Source organism: Podarcis gaigeae (assembly GCF_964106915.1).
Source record: "Podarcis gaigeae genome assembly, chromosome: Z".
NCBI classification, from domain to species: Eukaryota; Metazoa; Chordata; class Lepidosauria; order Squamata; family Lacertidae; genus Podarcis; species Podarcis gaigeae.
This window is the reverse complement of record NC_139691.1, coordinates 3,981,920-4,009,622: the sequence shown is the minus strand read 5'-3', so window position 1 is coordinate 4,009,622 and position 27,703 is coordinate 3,981,920. Positions and strand designations below refer to the sequence as shown.

Sequence of the window (27,703 nt, the reverse complement as noted above, 5' to 3'; positions counted from 1 at the left end):
GGCAGTTTTCGCCCAGAAGAAAGATGGTGTAGCGCTCTTCAAAGCCCAGCTAGTGACGTATTCACGCCCGGACTTCTGCGATAGGTCGCAGGCGTGGGTGACGTCACACTGACAAATGAAGGCGGTGAGCCGGCGTTCTCCTCAGAGTGAGGCGAGGACCGGAAGTGTAACACCAGGGGCGTCTCCGGCAAGGAGGTGGGGGGGAAGGCTGATGTTGCTTTTCCGGCCCCTTCAGAAACTCCTTAGTTGGACCATGAATCGCCATGAAGAGGAACTGCGAACCGCTGGGAAGCGGGTGCTGGTAAGGGGGACGGGGAGCGGGGGGAGAAGACGACGTATTTTGGGGATGTTCCTTCCTGTTCAGGGCAACTGCTTCCGGGTTATAAGTGGGGTCGCAAGCAGTCATAGGGATACAGTCGAATGAAGAGATAGGGGTTCACACATCACTTCCTACTTTGGGTAGGACAACCCTCCATATGCGGGGCAAGGGGGGCGGAAGTATCGAGAGGCGAATGAAATAAAAGCAAATTGGGCATAGCAGGGGATTGCTACTCAGCAGTATGAGGCAGCGTGTGTCTGCCTGTTTGTGTCACATACACAGGCGTACTTACGTTTATTACAGTGGTAAAAAAAGAAAAAAGATACCAAAGTCCTCCTATTTGCTGCCCGGGTGCCATAGCTGTCAACTTTTCCGTTTTCTTGCAAGGAATCCTATTCGGAATAAGGGAATCTTCCTTTAAAAAAGGAAAACGTTGACAGCTATGCCTGGCGCATATCAAGGGCTGCTGTAGAAGCTGAGGTAGAGGTTATAGAATATTCAGAAAAGCAGCATCTTCAGCTGCTGAAGGATGTTACATATGAATATTCTCCATGCTGACCCACTTGATGTTCATGTAAAGCTTATATATAGGTTTTCTTATTCTCTGTTCTCGAACTGGACTGCCATCTGCTGCAATAAATCACTGAGGTGGTGCTTCTCAGATACCTGTGGCCCTAGATATGCAGTTGGACTGCCATAAGCCCCAAAGGTAGATGATTGTGGCTGTGCACATGCCATACACTTAAAACCTCTCACCCCCCAAAGGATTATGGGAATTGTAGTTTGTTTAAAAGGTGCTGGGAATTGTAGAACTGTGAGGTGCAAACTACAACTTGAGTGAAAGGATGTATGCTTTAAATGTATGGTGTGTATGAGCCATAGCCTAATAACCGTTGCAGGACTACAGCTTCCCCATTCCTGGCAAGGCACCTTTGGCTATTCACCACCTTACATTTTTCCTGCACACTGAGCCAGCTTTCCTGCTTATTGTCCTTGACGGGTCTCACTTGCAGGTGGCAGGACTGGGCAATCACGGCCTGTGTGGCACCCGCCATAGTGTGGGCATGGCTGTCCTTAATCACCTGGCTACCAAGCTGAGTGTGGCTGACCAGTGGAGAAAGGACAAGCGTTGTTGTGCAGATGTGGCATTCACCAGCCTGGGAGAGGTGGAGTTGGTGCTGATGAAACCCCGTAGCTTCATGAACATCAACGGCCATTGTGTAGTCAGTGCTGGTAAGAAACAACCTTTTTATTTTCCTTAACCTGTGCAGCAGAGCTCGTTTTGCCCCCCCTCAGTAAAGTACATGCGCCTACATGGCAGACAGGTAGAAACTGACATGAGGGGAGACCCACCCATAGGCACCCTGGTTCTTACTCAACCCAGCAGAGCAGAGGTGGGAAACCTACCGTACATGCCTCCAGGTGCCATTGGACTACAGCTGCCACTGTCCCCAGCTATTGGCCATGCTGGCTGGGGCTGATGGGTGTTGCAGTTCAGCCACAACCGGAGGGCCCCAAGTTTCCCCAAGCACTTCAGCAGAGAGTAAGGCATCCTCATTGCCTAGAATGCAAGCGGAGGTATTCTGGCTCATACCGGAAGCAGAGCTGACCCCACTATGAGCCAAGGTGAGCCACCAAGCTTGGGTGTGGGACTTGGGGGCACCTTTCAGACCAGCAGATGAAGGACCCCAGATTTGGCTATTGAGCCCTTTCTAGCCAACTCACCTGCCTCCTTCATTAGAAATTAAGCCTAACATGCTCTTTTCTCACCTCCTGTTGGGAGTGTCAGCAGGAGCCAATGAGGAGGCAGCAAGTTTACGTCTCCTGCTTGTTTACTTGTCAAGGTGAGGTCCAGCTAGAAGAATGGAAAGCATGTTTGTGTGCCTGCCCCGCTCCCCGTGTATGAGTCTAGCTGCAAGTGCCATTCTGCTCCAGGCTGGTGTGTGTCTTAGGAGGAAGAACAGCACTTCCCACTACCCACCTAAAATTTTCTCATTTTCTCTTCAACATGAAACTACCAGACACTTTTTATTTATTTCTATTTATCTGCCCTCCAATACTGATGGCGCTACTCTGTTTTATCCTCCCAGCAACCTTGTGGGGTAAAGTAGTATGAGAGATGGGGGCTCAATGCAAAGCCACTTCTTCAGCCTCATAGCTGAGCTGGGATTTGAACCCCACTTCAACATACAACAACAACAACATTTATACCCCACCCATGTGGCTGGGTTTCCCCAGCCACTCTGGGTGGCTTCCAGCAGAATATTAAAATACAATGATTCATCAAATATTAAAAGCTTCCCTAAACAGGGCTGCCTTCAGATGTCTTCTAAAAGTCAAATAGTTGTTAATTTCTTTGACATCTGATAGGAGGGTGTTCCACAAGGCTGGTGCCACTGCTGAGAAGGCCCTCTGCCTGGTTTCCTGTAACTTCGCTTCTCACAGTGAGGGAACTGCCAGAAGGCCCTCTGCACTGGACCTCAGCGTCCGAGCTGGACGATGGGGGTGGAGACGCTCCTTCAGGTATACTGGGCCGAGGCCGTTTAGGGACTTAAAGGTCAGCACCAACACTTTGAATTGTGCCCAGAAACGTAAACTATAGTGAGTCCAACACATCAGGGATAGCCGCTCTGTTGCCCTCCAGATGTTGCTGGACCACATTTCCTATCATCACTGATCATTGGCTGTACTGATAGGTGCTGATGGAAATTAACAATACAGTGGTACCTCGGGTTAAGTACTTAATTCGTTCCGGAGGTCCGTTCTTAACCTGAAACTGTTCTTAACCTGAAGCACCACTTTAGCTAATGGGGCCTCCTGCTGCTGCCGTGCTGCCAAGAGCACGATTTCTGTTCTCATCCTGAAGCAAAGTTCTTAACCTGAAGCACTATTTCTGGGTAACCTGAAGCGTATGTAACCTGAAGCGTATGTAACCCAGGGTACCACTGCACCCGAGGTGCAGTAATAAAACTGCTAGCGTGTTTGCAAAGCTAAGCAGGGTCCGGTGTGGTTTCAAATTGGATGGAGGATCACATGTTGAGATTCCTGCATTGTAGGGGTTGGACTTGGTGACCCTCGGAGTCCCTTCCAACTCTAAGATTCTATGATTCTGTAGCTGGAGGGCCACAAACTTCTCATCTACGTTCTGTGCCGCAGGTTGTGTTGTTCTTATTCCGCCCAGTAGAGGGCAAGCCACCCCAGTTCCTGCAATACCATGAGAGTGTAGCTGGCCAAATATTGAGCTTTCATCTGGAAATGCCATTTGTTCATTGTGTTAGCCTTGAAAGAGATTTTCCCACACCCTGAGATGAGGGCTTTAAGAGAAGAGCAAGTACAGATGTCCTCTTTTGAGGCATTTTGAAATTCTGTTGCTTGTTCGCTGATGTGAGGCAGAGCAGACTCCTGTCCTCAACGAGCCTCGCCTGCTGCTTCTGGATTGCATTGCATCTGTTTCTGGCCAAGTAGAGATCTACTTGACTCCCCATTTGACTGAACCTCCTGGAACTTTTTCTCTCTTTTAAAGCGGAGATGTTCAACCTGGGCGCTGAAGATATTTACCTAGTTCACGATGACCTGGACAAGTCCTTGGGAAAGGTCGCCCTGAAGCTGGGAGGCAGCGCAAGGTAACTCTTCATAATTATGAAGCTCCCCATGTACAGAGTGCATAATAATAATAATAATAATAATAAATAATAATAATAATAATAATAATAATAATAATAATAATATTTATTATTTATACCACACCCATCTGACAGGGTTGCCCCAGCCATTCTGGGCAGCTTCCAACATATACAAAAACATAATTTTGCCTGCTTTGATGTAACTTCTCACAGTGAGGGAACTGCCAGAAGGCCCTTGGAGCTGCATCTCAGTGTCCAGGCTGGACGAGGGGGTGGGTAGAGACCCTTCTTCAAGGCTACAGGGCCAAGGCCATTTCGGGCTTTACAGGTCAGCACCAACACACTGAATTGTGCTTGGAAACACACTTGAGAGCCAGTGAAGATACTTTAGGACTGGTGTTATATGGTTCCAGCGGCCACTCCTAGTCACCAGTCTAGCTGCTGCATTCTGGATTAGTTGTAGTTTCCAAGTCACCTTCAAAGGTAGCCCCACACAGAGCACATTGCAGTAGTCCAAATGGGAGATAACCAGGGCATGCACCAGTCTGGCGAGGCAGTCCACAGGCAGGTAGATGGAGCTGTGTCCAATTGGCCTGGGCACAGAATTAACCTGTTTTAATGCAAAGGGGAAGAGCAACATGTGTGTGAGAGTGTGTGTGGATGGGGGACTGATGTTGATTTCTGGGTGAGAAAAGTGTGGGGATGGAGAAGCTGTATGTCCTTCTAGATCAGTGGTTCTCAACCTGTGGGTCCCCAGATGTTGTTGGACTACAACTCCCTCATCCCTGAGCTCTGGCCTTGCTAGCTAGGGGTAATGGGAGTTGTAGTTCAACAACATCTGGGGACCCACAGGTTGAGAAAGGCTGGTCTAGATGCTGCTGGACTCCCAACTCCCATCAGCCCAAGCCAGCATGGCCAGGGATGGTGGAAGCTGGAGTCCAGCAACATCAGGAAGGACACAAAGGCCAGCAGTGGATGGTGCTAGTGCAGTGACAGCTAATTCTAATTTCATCCCCATCCTCCTCCCTCCGGAGTTCTGCAAGGACAAAAGTGAGGCTAAGCAGGAAGAAACTGACCAGCCATGCTGCCCCCTAGACTGGTTGTAAGATGGTAAGTAGGTAGGGGCTGGCATAGGGCATGCAGAGGTTCATGGGGCTCTGCCCCATTTGCCCAAACCAACCAGCCTCCATTGTTTGTTTCTGACAAGGGATTCTGTGTCTTGGCAGCCACGGGACAAAGTAGAAATTTTGCCAGTGTGCCTTTTTTTTGACAGGAAGAGGCAGTGAAGCCGCCCACAGCTGTTAAACTTCTGCACTGTAAGATGGCTGCTTCAAGGCACAGTGACTCTCTTAGGAAAAGGACAGCCACCCCTGTCCTCAAACAGCTTGTTCAGCGTTTTTGGGAATCTTCTGGCCGAGAGGATGAGTATCTGACTTGCAACGTCAGACACAAGCAATCTGGACCATTAAGTAAATGTTTCTTGGCCCCGTCAGGAATAGGGTTCCTTTGTAGAGAGACTGACCGGAGGCTTAGACGCCTTGCTTCTTTTCTTTCAGAGGTCATAACGGAGTCCGTTCCTGCATCAGCTCCCTGAAATCTGATGTGAGTTGCCGCTTTGGTTCACCCGCGTACCACCATTTATTACTATGACGTGAGGTCTTGGTAGTCGTCCAAGGATGGGATTCTCGCATATTAGCAGCTGTGTCTGTCTGGAGCTCAGCTTACACCGGGCAAGAACCCTTGCATGTTTCATGCTTGGCCCCAGGCCGGGGGTGGTGGAGGGAGGAGGTTATTTCAATTGGAAGCAGATGGCTGGCTGCAATCCCAGGACGCCAAACTAAAAAACATTGCGGCCTTCGTGGATTGCTCTGTCTCCTTGCTAAGCCATAGCCAAAGTTTCTGTCTAGCCAAAGGGCAAAGGCTGGAGGAGACTTTGCAAGCTTGCAAAACCCACAGAGTCGCTGCCAGCGAGAATATCAGATCCTACAACTGTATAGAGGAGTTATTCACAATTCCTATCATAGGAAGAAAATCCAATCTTGTAACCAGTCCTTTGTTGGAGGATACTGGTTTTATTGGCGTCTTTTTAAAGATGGAATGAATTCAAGACTGTTTGGATGGCTTGAAAGCTTGGTACTTCTAATACCAGTTGTTGTCAGATATTTGACTGACTTCATCAGGTTTATGAGGGATTTGCTTTCTCGTCTATCTGACTCATTTATTTTTAGCTTGCATATAGGATTTGAATCCCCCCTCTCCTTTGCCACAACTGACTGTGAAAACAATGTTCTATTGATAGGATTCACATTAAGATGGTTTTCATTTTTTAATTCAGGGATTCCTATGTGAAGATTTGAGCATGGCTTCACTTAAGTCCCAATAACTTGAAGGCGAGCAAATCACAATAATCTTTATCTAAATCTAAGCCTATGTGCTTTAAAATAAAATAAAAATGAAAGCAGTAAAATACAACAGCCCTGGAAAATCAAATAAAAAGACATCAGATATTCCTTAAAAGTATGAGACAATAGGTGGGAGGAAAAGCCTGTCCTGAAATTACAGCAATGCAGGTACCCCACCAAGAGAAGTGCTGAAGCTCAGTACTCAGTACTCCGATCGGAAGGTCGCCGGTTCAAATCCCCATGACGGGGTGAGCTCCTGTTGCTCTGCCCCAGCTCCTGCCCACCTAGCAGTTCGAAAGCACACCAGTGCAAGTAGATAAATAGGGACCACTGTGGTGGGAAGGTAAACAGCATTTCCATGCGCTCTGGTTTCCGTCACGGTGTTCCATTGCACCAGAAGTGATTTAGTCATGCTGGCCGCATGACCCGGAAAGCTGTCTGTGGACAAACGCCGGCTCCCTTGGCCTGAAAGCGAGATGAGCACTGCAACCCCATAGTCACCTTTGACTGGACCTAACTGTCCAGGGGTCCTTTACCTTTCTACCTTAGGAGAATGTTGGAAGATTCAGGACAGATGAAAGCAAGTGCTTCTTTAAGTAGACCTAGTTAAGCTATGGTAACCTAGTTAACCATGTGAGATGAGAGTTCTGCTCTTGTGCTTGCATCCTGCTTGTGGGTTCCCCAAAGGTATCTGTCCAGCCCCTGTGAAAACAGGATGCTAGACTAGATGGACCATTGGCCTGATCCAGTAGGCTCTTCCTATATTCTTATGTAATTCTTAAAACTAAAGCTTCAAGCCCGCCTCAATAGTCTGCTGATTAGTAAAGGCAACCCCGATCCCCCTTGTGCTGCCTGAGAGGTAACAGCAGAGTGGGAAGGAGGAGGCGTAGAGGTTACTTTTTGGAAATTGCCTCTCAAGGAAGATGAGTGAGGGTAGGGCAGGGTTGAGAGAAGCAGCTGCTCCTCGCCCCCAGGTCTCTATCCCTCCTCTCCTCTCCCCTCCCCAAGCTTATTTGAAGAGGCATGGAAAGAAAGTTGTTGTTGTTGTTTAGCCATTTAGTTGTGTCCAACTCTTCGTGACCCCCTGGACCAGAGCACGCCAGGCACTTCTGTCTTCCACTGCCTGCCGCAGTTTGGTCAAACTCATGCTGGTAGCTTCGAGAACACTGTCCCACCATCTCATCCTCTGTCGTCCCCTTCTTGTGCCCTCCATCTTTCCCAGCATCAGGGTCTTTTCCAGGGAGTCTTCTCTTCTCATGAGGTGGCCAAAGTCTTGGCGCCTCAGCTTCATGATCTGTCCTTCCAGTGATCACTCAAGGCTGATTTCCTTCAGAATGGATGCGTTTGATCTTCTTGCAGTCCATGGGACTCTCAAGAGTCTCCTCCAGGACCAGAATTCAAAAGCATCAATTCTTCGTCGATCAGCCTTTTTGATGGTCCAGCTCTCATTTCCATACATTACTACTGGGGAAACCATAGCTTGAACTATACGGACATTTGTCAGCAAGGTGATGTCTCTGCTTTTTAAGATGCTGCCTAGGTTTGTCATTGCTTTTCTCCAGAAAGTACTTGGGCATAGTAAGAACTTAAGAGCTTGGCTGCTGGATCAGGACAATGCCCCATCACGTCCAGCATCCTGTTCTCCCAGTGGCCAAACAGATGCTGCAGTAGGAAGCCTGTAAGCAGAACCTGAGCGCAACTGCATTCTCCCCACTTGCGGTTCCTAGCAACTGGCATTCAGAAGTAGTGGAGAGAGAACTTAGCCATCACAGCTAGGGGCCACTGGTAGCCTTATCCTCCATGAATTTGTGTCTTTTAAAGCCATCCAAGATGGTGGTCATCACTGCCTCTTAGGGTAAAATATTCCTTAGGTGGACTATGCATTGTGTAAAGAAGCACTTTCCTTTGTCTGTCTGGAATCTTCCAGTGTTCAGCTTGCTTGGATGTCCCAGAGTTCTAGTGCGGTGAGAGAGGGAGAAAAACTTTTCTCGCTTCACTTTCCTCATGCTAGGAACTATCTTCTACTCCTCTATCATGTATCTCCCCTGCCCCACACTCACCAGCAAGTGAGGGTTGGGCAGGTCAAACACCAAGACTGTCAGCGGCCACTCTCAAACCATAAGAATTGGGTCACTTCTGTTCAGTCCAAAATACGCAGTCTCAACGTAGACACAACAGCAAACTATGGTTAAGGAAGCTTAACAGTCTTTTCACATGTTGACTGAAATGACCAAAAATCAAATAAAAAACCATGGTTTACAGTCATGTGGGAAACCGTACATGGGAAAGCCAGTATTTGAAATTTGCAAACCATGGTTTGATGTGCTGTCTGAATTGACTGACAATTGTTACAACAGTTGCCTCACCTTGGGAGGCCGCCACACCAAAGACCAGAGCTCTGAGCAGGTGGGCAAGCTGTTCTGAACTGTAGGTTGTATGACTGTGTTGTACATTTGGAAGCTATAACCATGGTTTGGGTTATGAAACTCTGGTTAGGGCAAACCATGGTTCAGTGTGTCTGCTGTTGGATCCAAACACATGATAACTGGTATGCACTGGTTATGAAACTCTGGTTAGGGCAAACCATGGTTCGGTGCGTCTGCTGTTGGATCCAAACACATGATAACTGGTATGCACTGGTATGGTCTATGTTATTGGACAGAACAAAACCAACTCCTCCCTTTCTCTCTCTCTATCTCTTTCTCTCCCCCCTTCAGCGTATGGTCCGACTGAGGATAGGGATCGGCCGCCCAGTGGGAGAAGCTGCCGTGGAACACTATGTGTTGAGCAGGTTCACCAGAGCTGAGCAACAGATCTTACCGCAAGTCTTTGAGCAGGCAGTCACAATGCTGCTGGGACACATCCAGCAGAGGAATAGCAGCCCAGGGACCCGGATCACTTCTGGGTCACCAGCCAAGACACCTCTCGGGATGGAAGGCGCATAGCAATCGTGAATGCTTTGGGTGTTTGTGAGCCGGTGTTCCCGGAAAGAAAGTATTTGGGGGCTTCTGATTGTCAGAACTTGTGACCTATTAACACATCTGAACCCAGAATTACATGGGAGTAGGATGGGCAGGCAGTGCCCAAGATTCCTGAAGGGAACTGAGAGGGGGAAGGCAAACCACCAGAACCCAGCAAATGGATGTTATCAGAGAAACAGCAAGTCTCAAGCTATGGATATTCCATGTTTAAGTGATCTTACCATGCATTGCCTTGCTACCTGGAGTATCCCCCAAATCACAGCTTTTATGGGGAAAACAATCCTTCTAGCCCTCATGAAAGCCAGGACTGAAATCACATGGGCAGCAAGCACCTGGTTGTCACTACTAATTCGCCTTCGGTAAAGCTGGAGTTGAAGGGTGGGGGCTTCAGTGCTTTGCTTTGTACCTTGCCCCTCCATGATGGGAGAACAAATGGCGCAAAATAAGAAAATGCATGTTTAATTTGCATAATTTCTTCTTTTATTCCAACCCCCCCCCCCCCAGCTTGGAACATTGAGTCAGGGTGGGATTTACCAGTTTTATCACTGGAGTGGACTGTGATGGGGTGGAGGTCCAAAGTTCGCTTTCTCTCGCCTGTGCCTTTCAGCTGCCTCGGAGCAAGTTCCCACTCAGAAAAGCCCAGATATTAACCCTTCTTTTGAGTAATACAGCTGGCTAAGGGCTCCCCCTAGGACAGGGATGGGAATCCTCAGTCCCCAAAAAGCCTCTTCGGCCTCTTTATCTTGAACCTCTCTGCAGACCACTCTCTCTTCCCCCAGGCTTCACCACCCTTGCTTTGCAGCTGCCTTTTGTGTTTTTGCCTGGCTGGAATGTGCCCTTGAACCTGTGGCAATGCTTCTTTCTTGTCTAGGCTGTTGGTCGAGTCAAAGGCAATGTCTTCCCATGTCTTTGCTGGGTAAGTCAAGTGCAGGCAGCAAAATGGGTTAGGGTGTAGAATAGGAATTGTTGACTCAGGCCCAAACCGAGTCCAAAGCGCTCCACATATTTCTGGTCACCCAACTCCCATTTTCCCTGACCACAGGGTGCCACTGGAGAAACCTCTCTGGGTTCCTGTGAGGATAAGATGGGAACATAAACTCAGTCTCGGTATTCAGCCCTGAGCTCCTTGGATGAGAACTGGGCCACAGGGCCACTACAGATGTCGCATTTTTTCCTTGTGTGTTCCTGATCATTTGTGCCCATGACAGTACGAGGGTGGTTATACATAAGCCCATTTTCAAGGCTGTTTACACCTGCAAATGTTACAGGGTGGACATACAATTTCGCTTCTAATCAATGCACATCATGTAGCTTCCTGCTGAAAAATCGCAACCTCTTATACCACAAATGTTCCAAAGTTGGTGTTTTTGTCCTGCTTTTGTTATGCTGCAGTGCAAAGGGGGCCCTCTGGACTGCAATAATGCAAAAACATCTCATAAGCTTTGCAGGACAACTAACAAGGTGGAATGATGTGTGAACAGTCTACTATAATTCCACCATTACAGTGGTACCTCGGGTTAAGAACTTAATTCGTTCCGGAGGTCCATTCTTAACCTGAAACTGTTCTTAACCTGAAGCATCACTTTAGCTGCTGCTGCGCCACCGCTGTGCGATTTCTGTTCTCATCCTGAAGCAAAGTTCTTAATCCGAGGTACTGTTTCTGGGTTAGCGGAGTCTGTAACCTGAAGCATCTGTAACCTGAAGCACCCGTAACCTGAGGTACCACTGCAATGCACTTTTGTTGCAACAAAGACCTTAATTGGGAGGAAGTGCATAGGTGGGGAGGAACGTCCCCCCTTCTCCTACTCCTCATGACAAGCTGCAATGATTACCTTGTCCCAGATCTCCAAGCCTAGTAATTCCCAATCTGTGTAGCGTGAGAGAGTGTGGGCATTTTGCAGGGTACCATGTGAATGAAATAATTTAAAAAGCTTTTTGTGAGCTTCCAGTGCACTCACCCATAGACAAGGCTCCCTGATCATGCACAAAACAGGAGGGTGTGTGCAGAACAGCTTCCCCCCTTTTTCTTTGGGGGTACCCTTTATGGCTGAGGAGTGGCAGGTGGGTTAAAATGCTTTATATACAGAAATAAAATAGTTTCCTCACACCTGTAAAGAGTAAACCTTGAGTATAAGGATTGAAGTGTGTCTTCCACTTTAATTCAGAAAGGAAGAAGAAGGTGGGAGCATATATCAGCTACCAGAAAGACCGGAGGCCTCCTACCCTAGCTGGATCCCACTTCGCAAAGACCTGTTGTCATGCGGGAGCAGTGTGGTGGCCTTGCCCTAGGAAATCCACCCAGCCTCGGAACGTGGTTGGGTTAGAGGGCTGTTTGTGCCTCCTCCTCCTCTGTTTGCTTACCATTTCTGACTCAAAACAGCTCAGTGGGTCTGTAACTTTCCCCAGACAGTTCTGCACAGACCTATTTGGGATATAAAAGTCATCAGAATTCCACCTGGAGTATCATTATCTCTTGGAGGGATAGGTGCTGATGCAAAATGAGAATACTGCATAAAGGGTTGCTTCTTCGCCATTCACTATTCATCCATTGGCTGCTGTGTAGCCAGTTTCTTACAGACAGCTTTCTCTTGTGGTTTGGTCTCTTCCTCTTTCAGCTCTGTTCTCCATGCTGCTATTAAAGGCTATGGGGGAAAGGGCAGGTGTTCAGGCTAGGGATGTTAAATCCACACCCCTCACAATTTCACAGATAAAAACACAGATAAATGTACTCATAAAAAACAGGACCAGCCCAATACATTTCAGTGCCTGAGGCAGAGGAGAAGGGTAGTTCTCCACAAAACGATTGGACAGAATAGCACCTGGACACCTTTATTTATCAGGCACATTTATATACTGTTCTTGGCATAGAAAATCTGAGGATGCTTTGGAAATTTTGTGGGTTTTTTTAAAGAACAAAGGTGGGAATCTGGGCCAGCCTACCCTATCTCTTTGGGTTGTTGTGAGGATAAATGAGGATAAAAACCACAAGCCCCCTTGAGTTCCTTGGAAAGGGTATAAAAGGTGGGATAGAAAAGTAAAAATGAATGAAAATAAAATAAACACTAGGCTGTGTGCAGCCCATACAGCTCTGTCACCCCAACAGAAGGGAAAGGCTTGTAAGGTCACATCCATACTATGCATTTTTAAAGCAGTATTATACCACTTGCAACGGCCGTGGCTTCTCCCCAAAGCATCCTGGAAACTCTAGTTGTTAAGGGTGCCAAGATTTGTTAGGGAAGAGAACCATAACACATGGAGGTTCCCAGGAATCTTTGGGGGCAGCCATGACAGTTTATTTGTTTACTATTAAATTAAATCCCACCTTTTCTCCTAAGAGTTCAAGCTGGCATACACCCTTCTCTCTGTCCATTTTATCCTTGCAACTACCCTGGCTGATAGACCGGGGGCAGCAAATTCCATGCATGTCAGGCATTATTGCTCCAGCCTTCATTTCTGCAAGTTGCTTCCTGGAAGCCATGCTGTTGCCTAGGTTTTGGTTATTGCTTCCCACCTGGGGGCCAATAAGTCCTGATTCCCCACTCACCTCTGTGGCACTAGCATACGGCCGGACAGTATCCTCACGGACCTGGGAGACATTGCTCAGAGATGGCATACTGTGGACAGCATGGGTCCCTGGGATCTTGGCAACATTCATGTGTGACATGATGCGGGAAGGCTTGATAGCAGAGAGGCTGAGAAACAAATATCTACAGTTCCATACCAGTTTGCAAATTTGCTTATTTATTTTACAAAACGTTCCTGTGGAAATTCAGCAGCATTTTCCTGCCAATTTCCCCTAACGCTCAACATTTCTACATGCAATTCTGCCTAACCCACACATTTTCCCAGAATGCTGCTGTCTAATGTGGTTCATTTTGTGCATGTGCTTTCCACTGGTGTATATGCTGTTTCTGCACATGCTTTTCTCTCTAGAACATGTATTTTTGGCTGGAGAACTACACTGCAGAATTGAAAGAAGCATGGATTTTGAAGAGTGGCTGCGTTTCGGTTCATGCACTGTTTCAGAAAGTGCAACTTTCAAGGTTGTTCTGAGGCAGCACTGGAGCCCATCTAGGCTTGTAAAAATAAAACCCATGTGCTGGAAGGAGTGTGGTGATGTGACTTCCTTTTCCCACACAGTAGCATGAGAGTTCTGGGATGAGACATTTGAATCACGTGTACATCTTTGGAGCAGACCCTTGCACTCCTCATTAGACATTAATATGCATAAGGACCCAATCTGCATTTTATTAACAGCAACCAGGCTTGTAATGTTTGGGAAGTGGCCATTTCAGATCAAGGCATTGAACATAGAATTTTGGCAACCTGTGGCTCCCCCCCCCTTTTTTTATGTGCTAATAAAGGAGAGAGACCTTTTCATCCTCTTTCATCTCAGGAATGCCTGTGGATACGATTATGTAGACTGATAACTTCCACGCTAAGCAGAGGCACAGAGTTTCACCCAACATTGGGGGTTTCCCATCATGGGCGCCATGAGGTTTGTTGAGGCCCCCCACTGCTGCCACGAGGCTCAACAAGGGCTGTTACTGCAGGGCCTGCCCCCTCCACATTGGACGGGCTCATCCCAACCAACTTTGCAGAGGCCGAATACATCTCAGCCCTATAGAATTGGTGCCTATAATGTTAAGCTTATATTGGGAACTGGCATATGACCTATGATTGCTGTAGACTGGATAGACTGGAATTATTGTCTTTGGTAAGACTATTTCCTTGGATATTAGAATCATAGAGTTGGAAGTCATCCTCAAGGCTCATATAGTCCAACCCCCTTGTTATGTATACAAATTAAAAATTTAATGGTGGGGGAAGAAAGTGTGGATTCCGCAGTTTTGTCTTCCTGTGCTATTTGAATCAAGTTTCTTCTTCCATTCCTATGAGGCAGCTATCTATATTGTATTGCTTCCTCTCACTAAGTAGCTCTGCCTGCTTGTCATTTTACAAGAACGTAACAGGCGGTGGCGGGACGCGGGTGTCCCTGTGGGTTAAGCCACTGAGCCTCTTGGGCTTGCCGATCAGAAGGTCGGCGGTTCGAATCCTTGCGATGGAGTGAGCTCCCGTTGTTTGGTCCCTGCTCCTGCCAACCTAGCAGTTCGAAAGCACGTCAAAGTGCAAGTAGATAAATAGGTAGCGCTCCAGCGGGAAGATAAACAGCATTTCCGTGCACTGCCATGGTTCATCAGAAGCGGCTTAGTCATGCTGGCCACATGACCTAGAAGCTGTACGCCGGCTCTCTCGGCCAGTAAAGCAAGATGAGCGCCGCAACCCCAGGGGTACCTTTACCTTTACCTTTAACAGGCAGTGGCACCCCTCCAACCCTCATGGATCTCATCCCCTTTTTCTCTTACCTGCTGCCCTCTGTGGTGGTGGTAGGTTTGAACACCTTGCTCTCTACATAGAGAGTCCGGAGAAGCTGATTGGCCTCGATGCGTGCGATGCTTCTATTCAGGAGATTCAAGGTGGCTTGCAGCACATCATTGCGCCTTAAGTGGAACATCACGTCAAAATGGCCATCCTCATCCTCATCAGATGGGCGTTCCTGTGGGAGTGAAGAGGAAGAACGCAGCTGCAAAACCCTCTTAGATTTCCACCATATTTGTTTCCCACACTTCAAATAGAATGCAAAGTTTGAAGTGGGCAAGTATGTGATCCCAGTTTGCCCAGCCGAATTGCTTACAGGAAGCAGACAGTTTAGGTTAGCTCATAGAATTGTAGCCAACCCCTTGCTCAATACAGGACCTACAAAGAAGGAGATTAGCAAGAGTTTGGCTTTTACTAGCTTGATCCTGTTCACAGAATGGCAGGATCTCCTCTATGGAAAGATGGTTTCAGACACCAGACCTGTTGGCAAACCAACTCTGTGTTACAAAGATTTCTGCAGATGTGACATGAAGGCTGGAAACAGCATCCCCACAGTGTGGGAATCACTTGCAAACGACCACAGTGCCTGCAGAAGAGACAGGTTGTGCATCCTTAGCAAAGAAGGAATGACTGCTGGGAGGAGCGCAGAGAGAATAAATGCCTGAGTGCACCTACAGCAGCACAACTGGACACCTTCCTTTGCCCCAGCTGCAACAAAACATGTCTCTCCCATATCAGTCCCTACAGCCACAGCAGGTGCTGTAACTCTCTGATGGTTTGACTTCATCCCCAAAGGTGCACTCCTCCATTGTCTCCCGAGACAGACAACTCAAATGCAAAGAGATGCAATACTGACCCATAAAAATCAGCCAAAGCTCATAAGGCCAATCAACTTGGATTTTCTTCATGTAGCAAAAGGTCTCAAAACCCTCCCAACAGTGTCCCTATATTCCCAGACACTCACCAGCAGCACTTCCTTGAGGCCCTGGGCAGTGTGCCTGAGGATCCTTTCAGCATTCAGCCGCAGCTGATGCTCCTCTTCAAGTGCCTTTGATTGGCTTTCCTCTTCACTGCTTTTCCGTTCCATCTCCTGCCTCTGCAGAGTCAGCTCCTCTCTGAGTGGGGCAGGAGAAGGCCAGACCAGGAATAGAAACAAGACAGTTAGTCGACAACCAGCAGCGCCTAACCAGGAAAGAAGCCTGGGCAGTTAGTTCAGTGAAAAAACTGACTCTTGAGAGAGGGAGAGAGAGAGAGAGAGAGAGAGAGAGAGAGAGAGAGAGAGAGAGAGATTCCTGTACTAACTTTAGCGCCACATTCTGCTGCTCCAGCACCTCATTGGTCTCCTGTGTTTGGGCCATGACCTTCTTCATCTCCATGTACTCTTCCACCTGCGCCTGCAGTTCCTTGCACTTGTTGGTGAGCATCCAGATCATCTGTGTACCAAATATGCACATGTGAGCATACCTGTCACATACACAGGTGATCAGCAGCCTACATTCTGCCTTCAGCTGGGTGTGGAAAGGCTCAGCACCATTTGAATATAATATAGTAACTAATATCAGCAACCTGATGCCCTTCCGGTAATGTTGGACTCCAACTCCCATCATCCCCAACCAGGATGGGCAAAGTTGGGGATGATGGGAGTTGGAGTCTAGTAACATGGGAGGCACAAGGTTGGGATGTTGGAGGCAGCCCTGTTTAGGGAAGCTTTTAATGTTTAATAGGTTATTGTATTTTAGTATTTTGTTGGAAGCCGCCCAGAGTAGCTGGGGAAACCCAGCCAGATGGGCGGGGTATAAATAATAAATTATTATTATTATTATTAATTATTTTATTTTATTAAATGTCTTTATTATGCCCTTTGCTTAGACACCTGGGCCTATTAGCTGGGTGGATTTACTCATGTGGTGCACAAAAGCATCAGCCCTAGATCATGTCACTGGCTCTTGTTATCCTGATGAGCAGAAAATGCAACATGGGAGTCAGCTGCTGTTTCATTTTCATGGGTGGTCAATGTAGGGTCCTTCAGATGTTTTGGACTACAGTTCCCATCATCCCTGACCATTGACCATGGTGGTTGAGGCCGATGGGAATTGTGTCATGGTGTCATGGTCCAAGGCTGTCCTATCAGCATGAAAGGGGAGCTTTCTAACCACTGAAAATAAGTATTCTCACCCTTTGTGCTGATTGGAGCCACTGAGGATGGACCACCAGGGTCACTCTGGAGAAGGTATGCAGGAAAGGCACAAAGGAGGAGGAGTTTGGCATGCTCCAAAGCTAAGCATTTAGCAACACTGAAAACGAAAGGAGCTTCAGTTTCAAGAGACCGGTGTGCAAGTTCTGTTATGTACAATGGACCTTCAGGGAAAGCACAACTTCAGTCACTCCAAAAGTACAGGTGAAACTCGAAAAATTAGAATATTGTGGAAAAGTTCCTTTATTTCAGTCATTCAACTTGAAAGGTGAAACTAATATATGAGATAGACTCGTGACATGCCAAGCGAGATATGCCAAGCCTTGATTTGTTATCATTGCGATGATCATGGCGTACAGCTGATGAAAACCACAAATTAACAATCTCAGAAAACTAGAATATTCAAGGAAATCAGCAAAACAAGGATTGCAAATCGAGCAAGACTGGACCTCGGAGAAGTAGAAGCACATCTCGCTTTGCATGTCATGAGTCGATCTCATATATTAGTTTCACCTTTCAAGTTGAATTACTGAAATAAATGCCCTTTTCCATGATATTCTAATTTTTTGAGTTTTTACCTGTAGCTACTGGAGCACTCCAAATAATTTGTCCAGGTACTTGATCAGAATACAGTAGATCTAGCTGGAAGGCAGTGCATGGAGGTTCTCATTGATTGTTGTTGTAAGAACGTAAGAGTCTGCAGGATCAGGCCAATGGCCCGTCTGTTCCAGCATTCTGTTCTCATAGTGGCCGACCAGGTGACCTAAAGGGAAACCAGGACCTGAGCACAAGAGCAACTTTCCCCTCCTGAGCTTTCCAGCAACTGGCATTCAGAAGCATCGCTGCCTCAAACTGTGGAAGCAGAGTGTGACCATCCTGGCTGGTAGCCATTGATAGCCTTCTCCTCCCCTACGAATTTGTCCAGTCCTCTTTTAAACCATCCAAGTTGGCGACCATCACTGCCTCCTGTGGAAGCAAGCTCCATAGTTTAGCCAAATGCCACATGAAGAAGTGGATTGTATCTTTTAAAGAGGATTGTGTAATCTTAGAAGTGGATGCAGCTGTGAAGTTGTGTGGTTGTGACTACTTTGAAGGGAACTTCATGCACTTCTGAATTACCCACTGTGTTATTGGAGTCGGAGTCTAACAGCATTCGGAAGGTACCATGCTGGCCACTCCAAGCATAAATTGTGGCCCAGCCCGCAACTTTTGCAAAGGACAATTCTTACCTTCTGGTTGCTGAGGCTGTTCTGTGCCATCTTTGTCTCGTTTTCCTCCAGCAGTTCCAGCTGCTTCAGAGCTTCTGAGTGGGCCTCCTTGAGCCGTTCATTCTCTTGGAGGAGCTGGAGGCTCTGCTCGGTTATCTTGGTCAGCTGGAAGCTGATGGTAACATTCTCCCGGATGGTGCGCTTAGTGGTCTCTGCCATCTGGCTGTGGGCCACCTTGCGGAACTCAGCAGCCACCGTATTCACACGGTGCATCATCTCCTTCTTTAACCTGAGAGAGTAAGGAAGAAGAGAAGAAGAGTTTGGATATGATATCCCGCTTTATCACTACCCAAAGGAGTCTCAAAGCGGCTCACGATCTCCTTTCCCTTCCTCCCCCCCAACAAACACTCTGTGAGGTGAGTGGGGCTGAGAGACTTCAGAGAAATGTGACTGATCCAAGGTCATCCAGCAGCTGCATGTGGAGGAGCGGAGACACGAACCCGGTTCACCAGATTACGAGTCCACCGCTCTTAACCACTGCACCACACTGGCTCACTATACCAGCATGGAGCTGGCAGTAGGACAGCTCCTGGCCTTGCAGCTGGGAGGTGGCAAAGGCGGATTGGCCAGTGTCTGAGTCACCTTGGAAGCCCTCTGGAAAGCATCCAAGGATTATCTATCCTACTGCCCCAGGCAACATGTGCCATTTCATGTCATTTGTAATTTCAGTACTACCATAAGCTGCTGGATCAGGCCAAAGGCCCAACTCATCCAACATACTATCCTCACAATGGCAAACCAGGTGCCTGTTTTCATGCTTTTCTGCATTACAGGATTCAAGGAATTTGAAATCCAGGAAATGACAAAATATACATTTTTAAAAATCACACTGTTGTCCTATAATAGTGGGTGGGTAACCTTTCAACAGCTATGGCCATTCCTGGACCAATAAAGACTTGCCACCATAGTTCATGCACCGGTTACTTCCAAGACTGGATTACTGCAATGTGCTCTATGTGGGGCTTCCCTCACACTCAAACTGGAAGTTGCAGTTAATGCAGAATGTTGCAGCATGGTTGCTGACGGGAGTGAAACCTTGTCAGCATATAACAGCTGTGCTCAAAGGTCTGCACTGATAGCCAATTTGCTACCAGGTCAAGTTCAAAGTGCTACTATTAGTACATAAAGCCCTTAACAACTTGGAACCAGCTTATCTGAGAGATCGCCTTACCCCACATGTGCCCACTTGACCACTTTAATAAGCAGAATTGGCACTACTACAGGTGCCACATAATACCTGTTCTGCATTTGTAAGAAATCAACCGCAGCACCTACCCTTTGGAACCCCCTGCCTCTTGAGATTAAGCAGGCGCGTTCAATGTACTCTTTTCGACGCCTGCTAAAAACATTCCTGTTTCAACAATCCTATCCAGATGCTTAGAAAGGAGAGGCAATTTTAATCTGTTCTGGTAATTTAACTTTCATATGTTTTAAAGTAGGGTTGTACATTGTCTTGATTTTACTGCTTTATTTTTTTGTAAACCACTTTGAGGTTTGTCTTGGGTTGTTTTTTTTCCCAACCAGTGAAATAAATAAATAAGAAACAGAAAGAGAGGTTGCCTTCAGCAAGCCAGCTATCGCCTGCTCTGACAGCACTGGCTCTCCAGGTCTCTCACACCACTTGATATGTAGTCCCTTTCCATAGACTGAATCTTGGTTACATTAGAACCCCTGATCTGTAGTTTCACAGTGGGGATGTCTGAGTCTGGATAGGCAGGCCATCTCAGCAGAGCATGTCTCCACCCCTGGCCCCGCCATTTTGCCTGCAGCTCTTCCCCTCACTACTCTGCCATTATATTGCTACTAGCTCCAGCTGGCTGAACCATGAGGTCATTGCAAATAAATAAATAAGAACAAGAACAGTACAGGTCTGCAAAGCCTGTAGTCTGCATGTGTTCCATCCTACTGAACACCTGACACAATGGCGCCCTTGGTCAACCCCAACCTTCACCAACCTGGTGTCCCCCAGATGTTTCAGACTACAACTCACGTCAGCCCCAGCCAGCTGATGGGAGTTGTAGTTCAAAGCGTCCGGGGGGCACTAGGTTGGTGAAGACTGGCCACCCCCATCCCACAGCACACACCTCTCTTTATCAATCACAGCTTTCCTCTCCAGGTTATAGATGTAATCCTTGTGGTCTTCAGCTTGCTTCTTCAGTTGTGCCTCGAGTTCGGCAAACTTCGACATGATCTCATCTTTGTGGATCCTAAAATCCTCCAGGGCAGCCAGCTTGCCACCTAGCGACCAGAAATTCTGACTTTAGGCAACCCCCTTAGGCCCCAGTCATCATACTGGGGTATGAGCATAGCCAGCTCAATATATTTTGCTACCTGAGGTGAACAAGGAAACCGTGCCCATCCCTGTAGCCTGTTATGCAGAGGTAGACTGCCCCTGAACCAGGGGGCTCTGTTTCTTTCCCTTTGGTTTTCTAAGTACAGAGAGCCCAGCCAGGCAGCCAAGTGATCAACTTGGCTGCCCATCTGAGGCAGCCTCCATGTGCCAGGATGGTAGTCAATTGCCCACCCCACCCCTTGTCTGCCTGCCTCTACCTGCCCCTCTGCTGCCCAAGTGACATCACCTCAGGAGCACCATTGAGAACTTTGTGCCCTCGCCCAGGTCTTGCACCTGGCCTGACCGCCTAAATCACCAGGGCAGCTGCCACCCATCCCCACACCCCACTCAGCCTGTTTGGGATCTAACTCCTTCCTTGTGCCCAGTTGCTAAAAGGAGGTATCAGTAGGGGCAAGAAAAAGAGGTGCAGCCATGTCCTTCTCCTTGGCACCGTCCCCGGGAGCACTTCTGAGGTCTCTGCAAGGCAGGGAGGCAGGTGGGGCCCCAAATCCAAACCTGCTGCCCCTCCCCTCTCTGCCGCTGAAGCAACTGCCTCATCAAGGCTCCTGGTAGTGCCAACCTAGGTGAGGGGGTTTATAGGAGACACACATCCTTTTGTGCACAGGTAGTGCTTTTCTGACTACATAGCCAGTGGCATTTGCAGCCTGGATTGTGGAATTATGTACACATAGATTAAGAACAACAGAAGTGCATGCTCTGATTTTACCTTCAGCATGCTTCAGAAGCTTGGTGTTATTTTTAGTTAACTGAAAATAAAAGTTTAAAAGTGCTGCAGATCCAAGGCAGGTACTGTCCTGGACAGCAACTGAAAGCAATTCCTTTCTAGTGTGTTCTACACAGGCACACTCCGCCTGTGGAGCTAAGCAGGGGAGCCTAAACCTCCTTCCCCTTTGCTTTTTCCAAAAAGCGGCCTGGCAGCCTTACTGAGGTTCATATTCTCAGAAGTCAGCTGATCCTTGGTCTCCTGGAACTCGTGCCTCAGCTGGCCTAGCTGGGCCTCAAAGGCGTCCTTCTCTGTGTCTTTGGCTTGCTGGAGTAACTGGAGCTGCTCCGTCAACTCTGCAATCTCGTCGACCCGCTGGTTGAGCGTCTTCTTCAGAAAGGACACGATCTCCTTGTTGTCATGGAGCATCTTCTCGTATTCACTGCGGAAGATCTCCTCGCTCACCTGCATCTCGTCCCATTTCTTCTGGTACCTAAGTAAAAGGAGATCAGTCAAGAGGCCGGAACCCAGAACCCATTCCAAATGCAGTGGGTTGTAACCCACTAACTTGACACCCACGAGCAGTGCCATTGAGATGAATGGGCCTAAGATGGCCATGGCCCATTCATTACGATGGGTGTACTCCAAGTAGGGTTCACATTGGGCACCACCTTAGCATGCAGGAATCCAGCCTCTGCTCCAGTTGTGTGTGTGTGGGGGGGTGCTCCTTCTGCACACTGGAGCCCCAGGTAGAGTTGGCTCAGTCGGTAGAGCATGAGACTCTTAAATCTCAGGGTCGTCGGGTCAAGCCCCACATTGGGCAAAAGACTCCTGCATTGCAGCGGGTTGGACTAGATGACCCTTGGGGTCTTTTCTAGCTTTCTGATTCTTTCATACTTCAGCCCCCAAATCCTACCCTGATGGTAACTCTGGCTACCAAGAAAGGGGATGCTTTCCATATGCCCCATCTAAGGAGCAAATGCATAACAAAGATTTATGGAAGTCGGTGTCTATGCGCTGTTCCAGCTGCCCTTCCCTACAGACCTCAAAGAATAGTGTTCACACACACACACACACACTTTACCCACCGGGCTAGTCGCCCCTCCAGATCTCGGATCTGAATCAAGTAAAACTCCCGGCTGTGCTCAGGTACGATAGCATCATCCAGCTCTGGTTCCTTGGCAGCCTCTTCCTTCTTGCGCCCTCCTCCTCCTCCTCCTTTCTTCTTGGGCGCCATTGGGGTTGCCGGGGTTTTCTCTTGCTGAGAGCGGGAGATTCAGGGATGGCGAGGTCTAGAAGGAATGCCGCCAGGGCCCTTTCAGAGGCAGAATGGTTGTGCTGTCACTAGGGAGGAGGAGATGTACATAGCAACAGTGGGAAGGGGGGGGTGCCCATCTGGAATGAAACCTTAAAGGGCCAGGAAACCTCCCTCAAAGACACCACAACCAGTGCACTTTCATTTAGAAGGGATAGTATAGGAAACAGCCCTGCTATAAAAATTAACCAATACAGTAGAACCTCGGGTTAATAACTTAATTTGTTCCGGAGGTCCATTCTTAACCTGAAACTGTTCTTAACCTGAAGCACCACTTTAGCTAATGGGGCCTCCTGCTGCTGCTCCTCCACCGCTGCACAATTTCTGTTCTCATCCTGAAGCGAAGTTCTTAACCTGAGGTACTATTTCTGGGTTAGCGGAGTGTGTAACCTGAAGCGTCTGTAACCTGAAGCGTATGTAACCTGAGGTACCACTGTATACGCAAATGGATCAAGATAAAACCCACACTACACCTATAATCTATAATCTAATCTATAACTACTATGCAGTGGTACCTCGGGTTAAGTACTTAATTTGTTCCGGAGGTCCGTTCTTAACCTGAAACTGTCCTTAACCTGAAGCACCACTTTAGCTAATGACGCCTCCTGCTGCCGCCCCGCCACCACTGTGCGATTTCTGTTCTCACCCTGAAGCAAAGTTCTTAACCCAAGGTAATACTTCTGGGTCTGTAACCTGAAGCGTATGTAACCCGAGGTATCACTGTAAACTGAAATTGACATGGGGACAAATAGAAGAAGACGCCTTCACCCCGGTATGGCGCCCCTTTAACACATACACAGCCCAACAAGACAATGACAAGAATCCACCAACAGCATATAAATCAGTATGGCTAACCTGATCCAAAAGACCCACCCACCCCACTCACACATGAAAACAAAGACCACCACAGCCAACCACAAACGAACAACCACACCCTAGGCCAACCCCAACCTCTCTCACCACCAAAGGAACACAAGCGAACAGCAAAGAACCTGCACAAGCAACGCTGACACAAAACCCCACACATACCTTAAGCAAATTAGAAACATCACCTCCCCACCCCTTTTTCTTCTTAATTTAACCCCAATGTAACCCTCAACAAATGAAACTGACCTATGGAAAATGTAACTTCAAAAAAGAGACATTGTTCATACCTTTGTAAACCAAGAAAACTTTAATAAAAATATTAAACAAAAAACAAAAAAGAAGGGTTCGATTCTCCTTTACTGTGAAGTCTGTGGACAGGGGCCTGGTTCCCACTGTGGGAAGGAATTATCACTTAATAATAATAATAATAATAATAATAATAATAACAACAACAACAATAAAAAAAATATTTCTACCCCGCCCTCCCCAGCCAAACAACAATAAAAGTAACACAGCATTCTAAAATCAATTCAAAATCAAATTAATGGCAACCATTGGGCTAGAGTGCTATGAGGATTACAGAAGGAGAGAGGAGGTCAGACTGTGCCTTGGCCAAAGGCCTGGTGGAACAGCTCTGTCTTGCAGGCCCTGCGGAAAGATGTCAAGTCCCGCAGGGAAACAAGTCTCTGTGACAGAGCGTTCCACCTGATCAGGGCCACAGCCAAAAAAGCCCTGGCTCTGTGAGACCAGCCTAACCTCCCTGTGGCCCGGAACCTCCAAGATGTTTTTGTTTGAAGACCATAAGGTCCTTTGTGGGACATACCAGGAGAGGAGGTCCCATAGGTACGAGGGTCCTAGACCATATAGGGCTTTAAAGGTCAAAACCATCACCTTAAACCTGACCCTGTACTCCACCGGGAGCCAGTGCAGTTGGTAAAGCACTGGATGAATGTGATCCCACGGCAAGGTCCTTGTAAGGAGCCTCGCCGCGGCATTCTGCAGCCCCTGGAGTTTCTGGGTCAGGCTCAAGGGCAGCCCCACGTAGAGCAAATTACAGTAATCAAGCCTGGAGGTGACTGTCGTATGGATCACAGTGGTCAGGTCAAGGCGAGAGAGGTAAGGAGCCAACTGCTTAGCTTGGCAGAGATGAAAAAATGCCACCTTTGTTATGAGAAGCAGGATGCCCAGCTACATGCATCAAGGCCTCTGGTTCTCTCTCGCAACATCTCTGGGCATGGCTGGGCTCATTCAGTGTTGCTCTAGGACATTCTAGGATGTTAAAATGGGGGGCCCCTGCCTACCCGGTGCTGCCACTCACCACCAGGTACTTTCATTTTAAGGCTGTGCAAGTTTCTAGCCACGCGGGCAGCCACAGGTAGAACATAGTCTTCATTATTTGTTATATTGTCCATTATAAACAGAGCCTAGGAGATGTTTTCTAAATCCTGTTTGTTCAAGAAAGCAGCCTCCCCTTAGAAGAGGGTTCTGCGGTGGCTGAGTGACTCTTAACACCGTTGTGACTCACAAAGCGGCCCTTTTTGCTCTGGTGGCAAGGAAGATTAGGAAGAAATAACTAGACAAAACAGCAGTAAATTTAAATACCGTATACTGCATGTAGTCATGGAGGCTTCTCATTTATACTCCCGCTTGCATTACATGGTCCCATTTGTTCAAGTAGAGGCTTTGTTTTTTTATTTTGATATTGTCTGTGCTTATGGTTTTGTCACAAGACCTATAGAATGCAAAATTTATCACTTTTCTGGCCAGGTATAAAAGCAGCTTCTATTAATCTGACTTAAAAGCACTGATGTAGGATTTGAGCATTGAGCAGAGGCCTCTGTCTATTGCTCCTTCAACTCGTGTGCAATTTCATCAATATTTAAAAATAACTAAAATAACCAAGGCAAAATAAGAATGCAAATTTCTTTATGCATTTATTGTAATTCCGCCCACCCCATAGCACAGCTACAATTTTCTCATCACATTAGTTTTACATGCTGGATTCCTGACCATCAGAACCCACAACGGCTGAAGTGCAAATGCTCCAGGTTAGCACGTACCCTAAACATTCAAGTTTGCCAGATTTCCCTCCCGCACAGGGCCTTGTGCCGGTAACACCTGTACAAACTTATATTCAGCTGGTGAAGTCCCCTGCCCTGCCCAGCATGGAGACATGTTGGTGGAGAAAACATCATAGGCCAGACTTCTGTTTGTTGTAAAGGTAAAGGTAAAGGGACCCCTGACCATTAGGTCCAGTCGTGACCGACTCTGGGGTTGCGGCGCTCATCTCGCTTTACTGGCCGAGGGAGCCAGCATACAGCTTCCAGGTCATGTGGCCAGCATGACTAAGCTGCTTCTGGCGAACCAGAGCAGCACACGGAAACACCGTTTACCTTCCCGCTGGAGCCCTACCTATTTATCTACTTGCACTTTGACATGCTTTCGAACTGCCAGGTTGGCAGGAGCAGGGAGCGAGCAATGGGAGCTCAAACCGCCGACCTTCTGATCGGCAAGTCCTAGCCTCTGTGGTTTAACCCACAGTGCCACCCGCGTCCCTCTGTTTGAAAAGGGGCCTTAAAGGGCAGAAGAACATTGGCAGAAAAAGTTGGCAATGATGGGTGATATCCAGCCAAGTCATACTGAGAGGACACCCAATGAAATAAATGAAATTCCTGAAGTCAATGGGTCTACCCTGGTTATGGCCAATGGATATCACCCCATAGCTTTGGAGAGGAGAACAAGAATACAGTGAAGATATGGCTCTGTACATTTAAATAAGAGATCAAATTTAATCTTCAGTTTGATTTACTAGTTTTGCTTTTTTAAGAAATGCAACAAAGAGTTGAGGAAATGGTGTGTCAGAGGAAGCTGACAGTGGAGAACTGGAACTGAAGAACTCCAGAGTCAACAGGCAGCACACTGTCTTTCAGCCAACGTGGAGGTCCTAACTAATCCCATCCCTGCTGGTGGCAGCTGAACAACAGATTACTCAAAACTGGAGAACTTCGGATAATTTATAGTCGGCTGTTTGGAAGCAGGAGGTTTGCACAGCAGCTCTTATGGAAAAGCAAACCCAACAATTAAGAGCACTAAATGGACCACAAATGGAAAACAACTTCAAAGAAATATGGAACCACAGAACCATAAAGCTGGAAAGTACCCCCAAGGGTCATCTAGTCTAACCCCATGCAATCCAAGAATGTACAACTAAAGAAACCCTAGTTATCTTAAATGTTTTCAGTTATGCATCCTCCAGCAAGACATGGCCAGCTATGTATAGTGAGGTACATTTGGTTAGCCTTTGTTATCTTACTCTTCTGAGAGAAGTGTTCTTTCTTCTTGATTGTATGGGTGTTTTCTATTTTGCTATACTGTGAAAATTGTTGTTGTTTTAAGTCAAAGAGGCAGTCCTGAGGTCTCCTAGCTGGCTTAGGGGAAACATTCACTTACTAGCAGCCTTCTGGGGGGGGGGGGGGGCAGAGGCAAGAGTGAGTGAAGCATCAGGTATAACTTCTGCCATTTGTACCATAAGCCAGATTCCAACCATGCAAATGTTGAGAGGTTTTCCCATATACACATTCACACCTGTTGCTCCACCGTGGTAAGAAATAGCCACTATATCCCTGCTGAACGACACATTTCACCCAGGGAAGGGACTCAGGGGGTGTGTGGCTTCAGGAGGATGTCAAAGGCCTGATAGAAAGATCTTGAGGCCCAGAGGTTCTCCCCTCCTTTGGTGTTCAATGAAGACACTGTCTCTCTAAACCATCCATGCTCCATGGCAATGCCAGGCAGTGCAGAAAACTCCAATCGCTGTGCAGATTATTGGACAGTCTTTTTTATAAAAAAAAAAGTTGGAACAGCCTGTTCTGACAGCAAACATCTGCACAAACCAATCTACATCTCAGCAGGCAGCAGAAATTAGGTCTCTTGCAACTGCCGTGTGCGTGTGTTGTGGAGAAAGGAAAACAGCCAAAGGCACCCAGCTGGTGCCAATATCAGCTCCAAACCATCGTATAAGTGAAGGGAGCTTTTGCTGCTAGGAGAGCACAAATATTGCAGCACCCCAAAACTCCACCGTCATCCAAAAAGGGAAATTCCAGAGGCATTGGCAGAGCACAAACTGGTCTATGATGCAAGTTTTGCACACAGTGCATTCGTTTCCCTGTTCAACATAGCTCAAGCAAACACAGTGTCCTAATACAAGGTGGTGAGTGGGGGAACCAATCCTTGATCTCTCATCGTCTTCTCGCTCATGGGCTGCAGCAGGTACACCTGGGAGGGAAAAAGGAAGAGATG

General features: G+C 47.5%; 3 protein-coding genes across 6 annotated transcripts in view; 1 reads left to right on the top strand and 2 right to left on the bottom strand.

The window, feature by feature from the left end:
* Positions 1-75: 75 nt before the first annotated feature.
* PTRH1 (peptidyl-tRNA hydrolase 1 homolog) lies at positions 76-13,430 on the top strand. 2 transcript variants are annotated; one of them, XR_014560099.1, is made up of 6 exons: positions 86-301; positions 1,333-1,552; positions 3,843-3,942; positions 5,499-5,544; positions 9,062-10,832; positions 10,914-13,430. XR_014560099.1 is itself a non-coding variant. In XM_083721900.1 (5 exons), exons 1-5 carry the CDS (start codon positions 116-118, stop codon positions 9,287-9,289), a joined length of 780 nt encoding a protein of 259 aa, XP_083578026.1. In that variant the 5' UTR covers positions 76-115; the 3' UTR covers positions 9,290-13,430. The 2 variants fall into 2 exon arrangements, 1 of the variants encoding a protein (XP_083578026.1); XM_083721900.1 differs by having other exon boundaries at positions 76-301; positions 9,062-13,430.
* CFAP157 (cilia and flagella associated protein 157) lies at positions 11,463-22,595 on the bottom strand. 2 transcript variants are annotated; one of them, XM_083721802.1, is made up of 9 exons: positions 22,311-22,588; positions 21,444-21,715; positions 20,251-20,404; positions 18,128-18,395; positions 16,007-16,137; positions 15,669-15,819; positions 14,692-14,882; positions 12,870-13,017; positions 11,463-11,967 (listed from the first exon to the last, which is right to left on the bottom strand). In XM_083721802.1, the coding sequence occupies exons 1-9, from the start codon at positions 22,457-22,459 to the stop codon at positions 11,863-11,865; spliced, it is 1,569 nt and encodes a 522-aa protein (XP_083577928.1). In that variant the 5' UTR covers positions 22,460-22,588; the 3' UTR covers positions 11,463-11,862. The 2 variants fall into 2 exon arrangements, with proteins under 2 accessions (XP_083577928.1, XP_083577927.1); XM_083721801.1 differs by lacking the exon at positions 11,463-11,967 and having other exon boundaries at positions 12,224-13,017; positions 22,311-22,595.
* Positions 22,596-23,692: 1,097 nt separating this feature from the next.
* Positions 23,693-27,703, bottom strand: part of CERCAM (cerebral endothelial cell adhesion molecule) — a 58,455-nt gene continuing 54,444 nt past the window's right edge. For both annotated transcript variants that reach the window (XM_083721777.1, XM_083721775.1), the window contains exon 13: positions 23,693-27,679. The gene's annotated coding sequence lies outside the window, so the exon portion shown is untranslated. The remainder of the gene's footprint in view (positions 27,680-27,703) is intronic.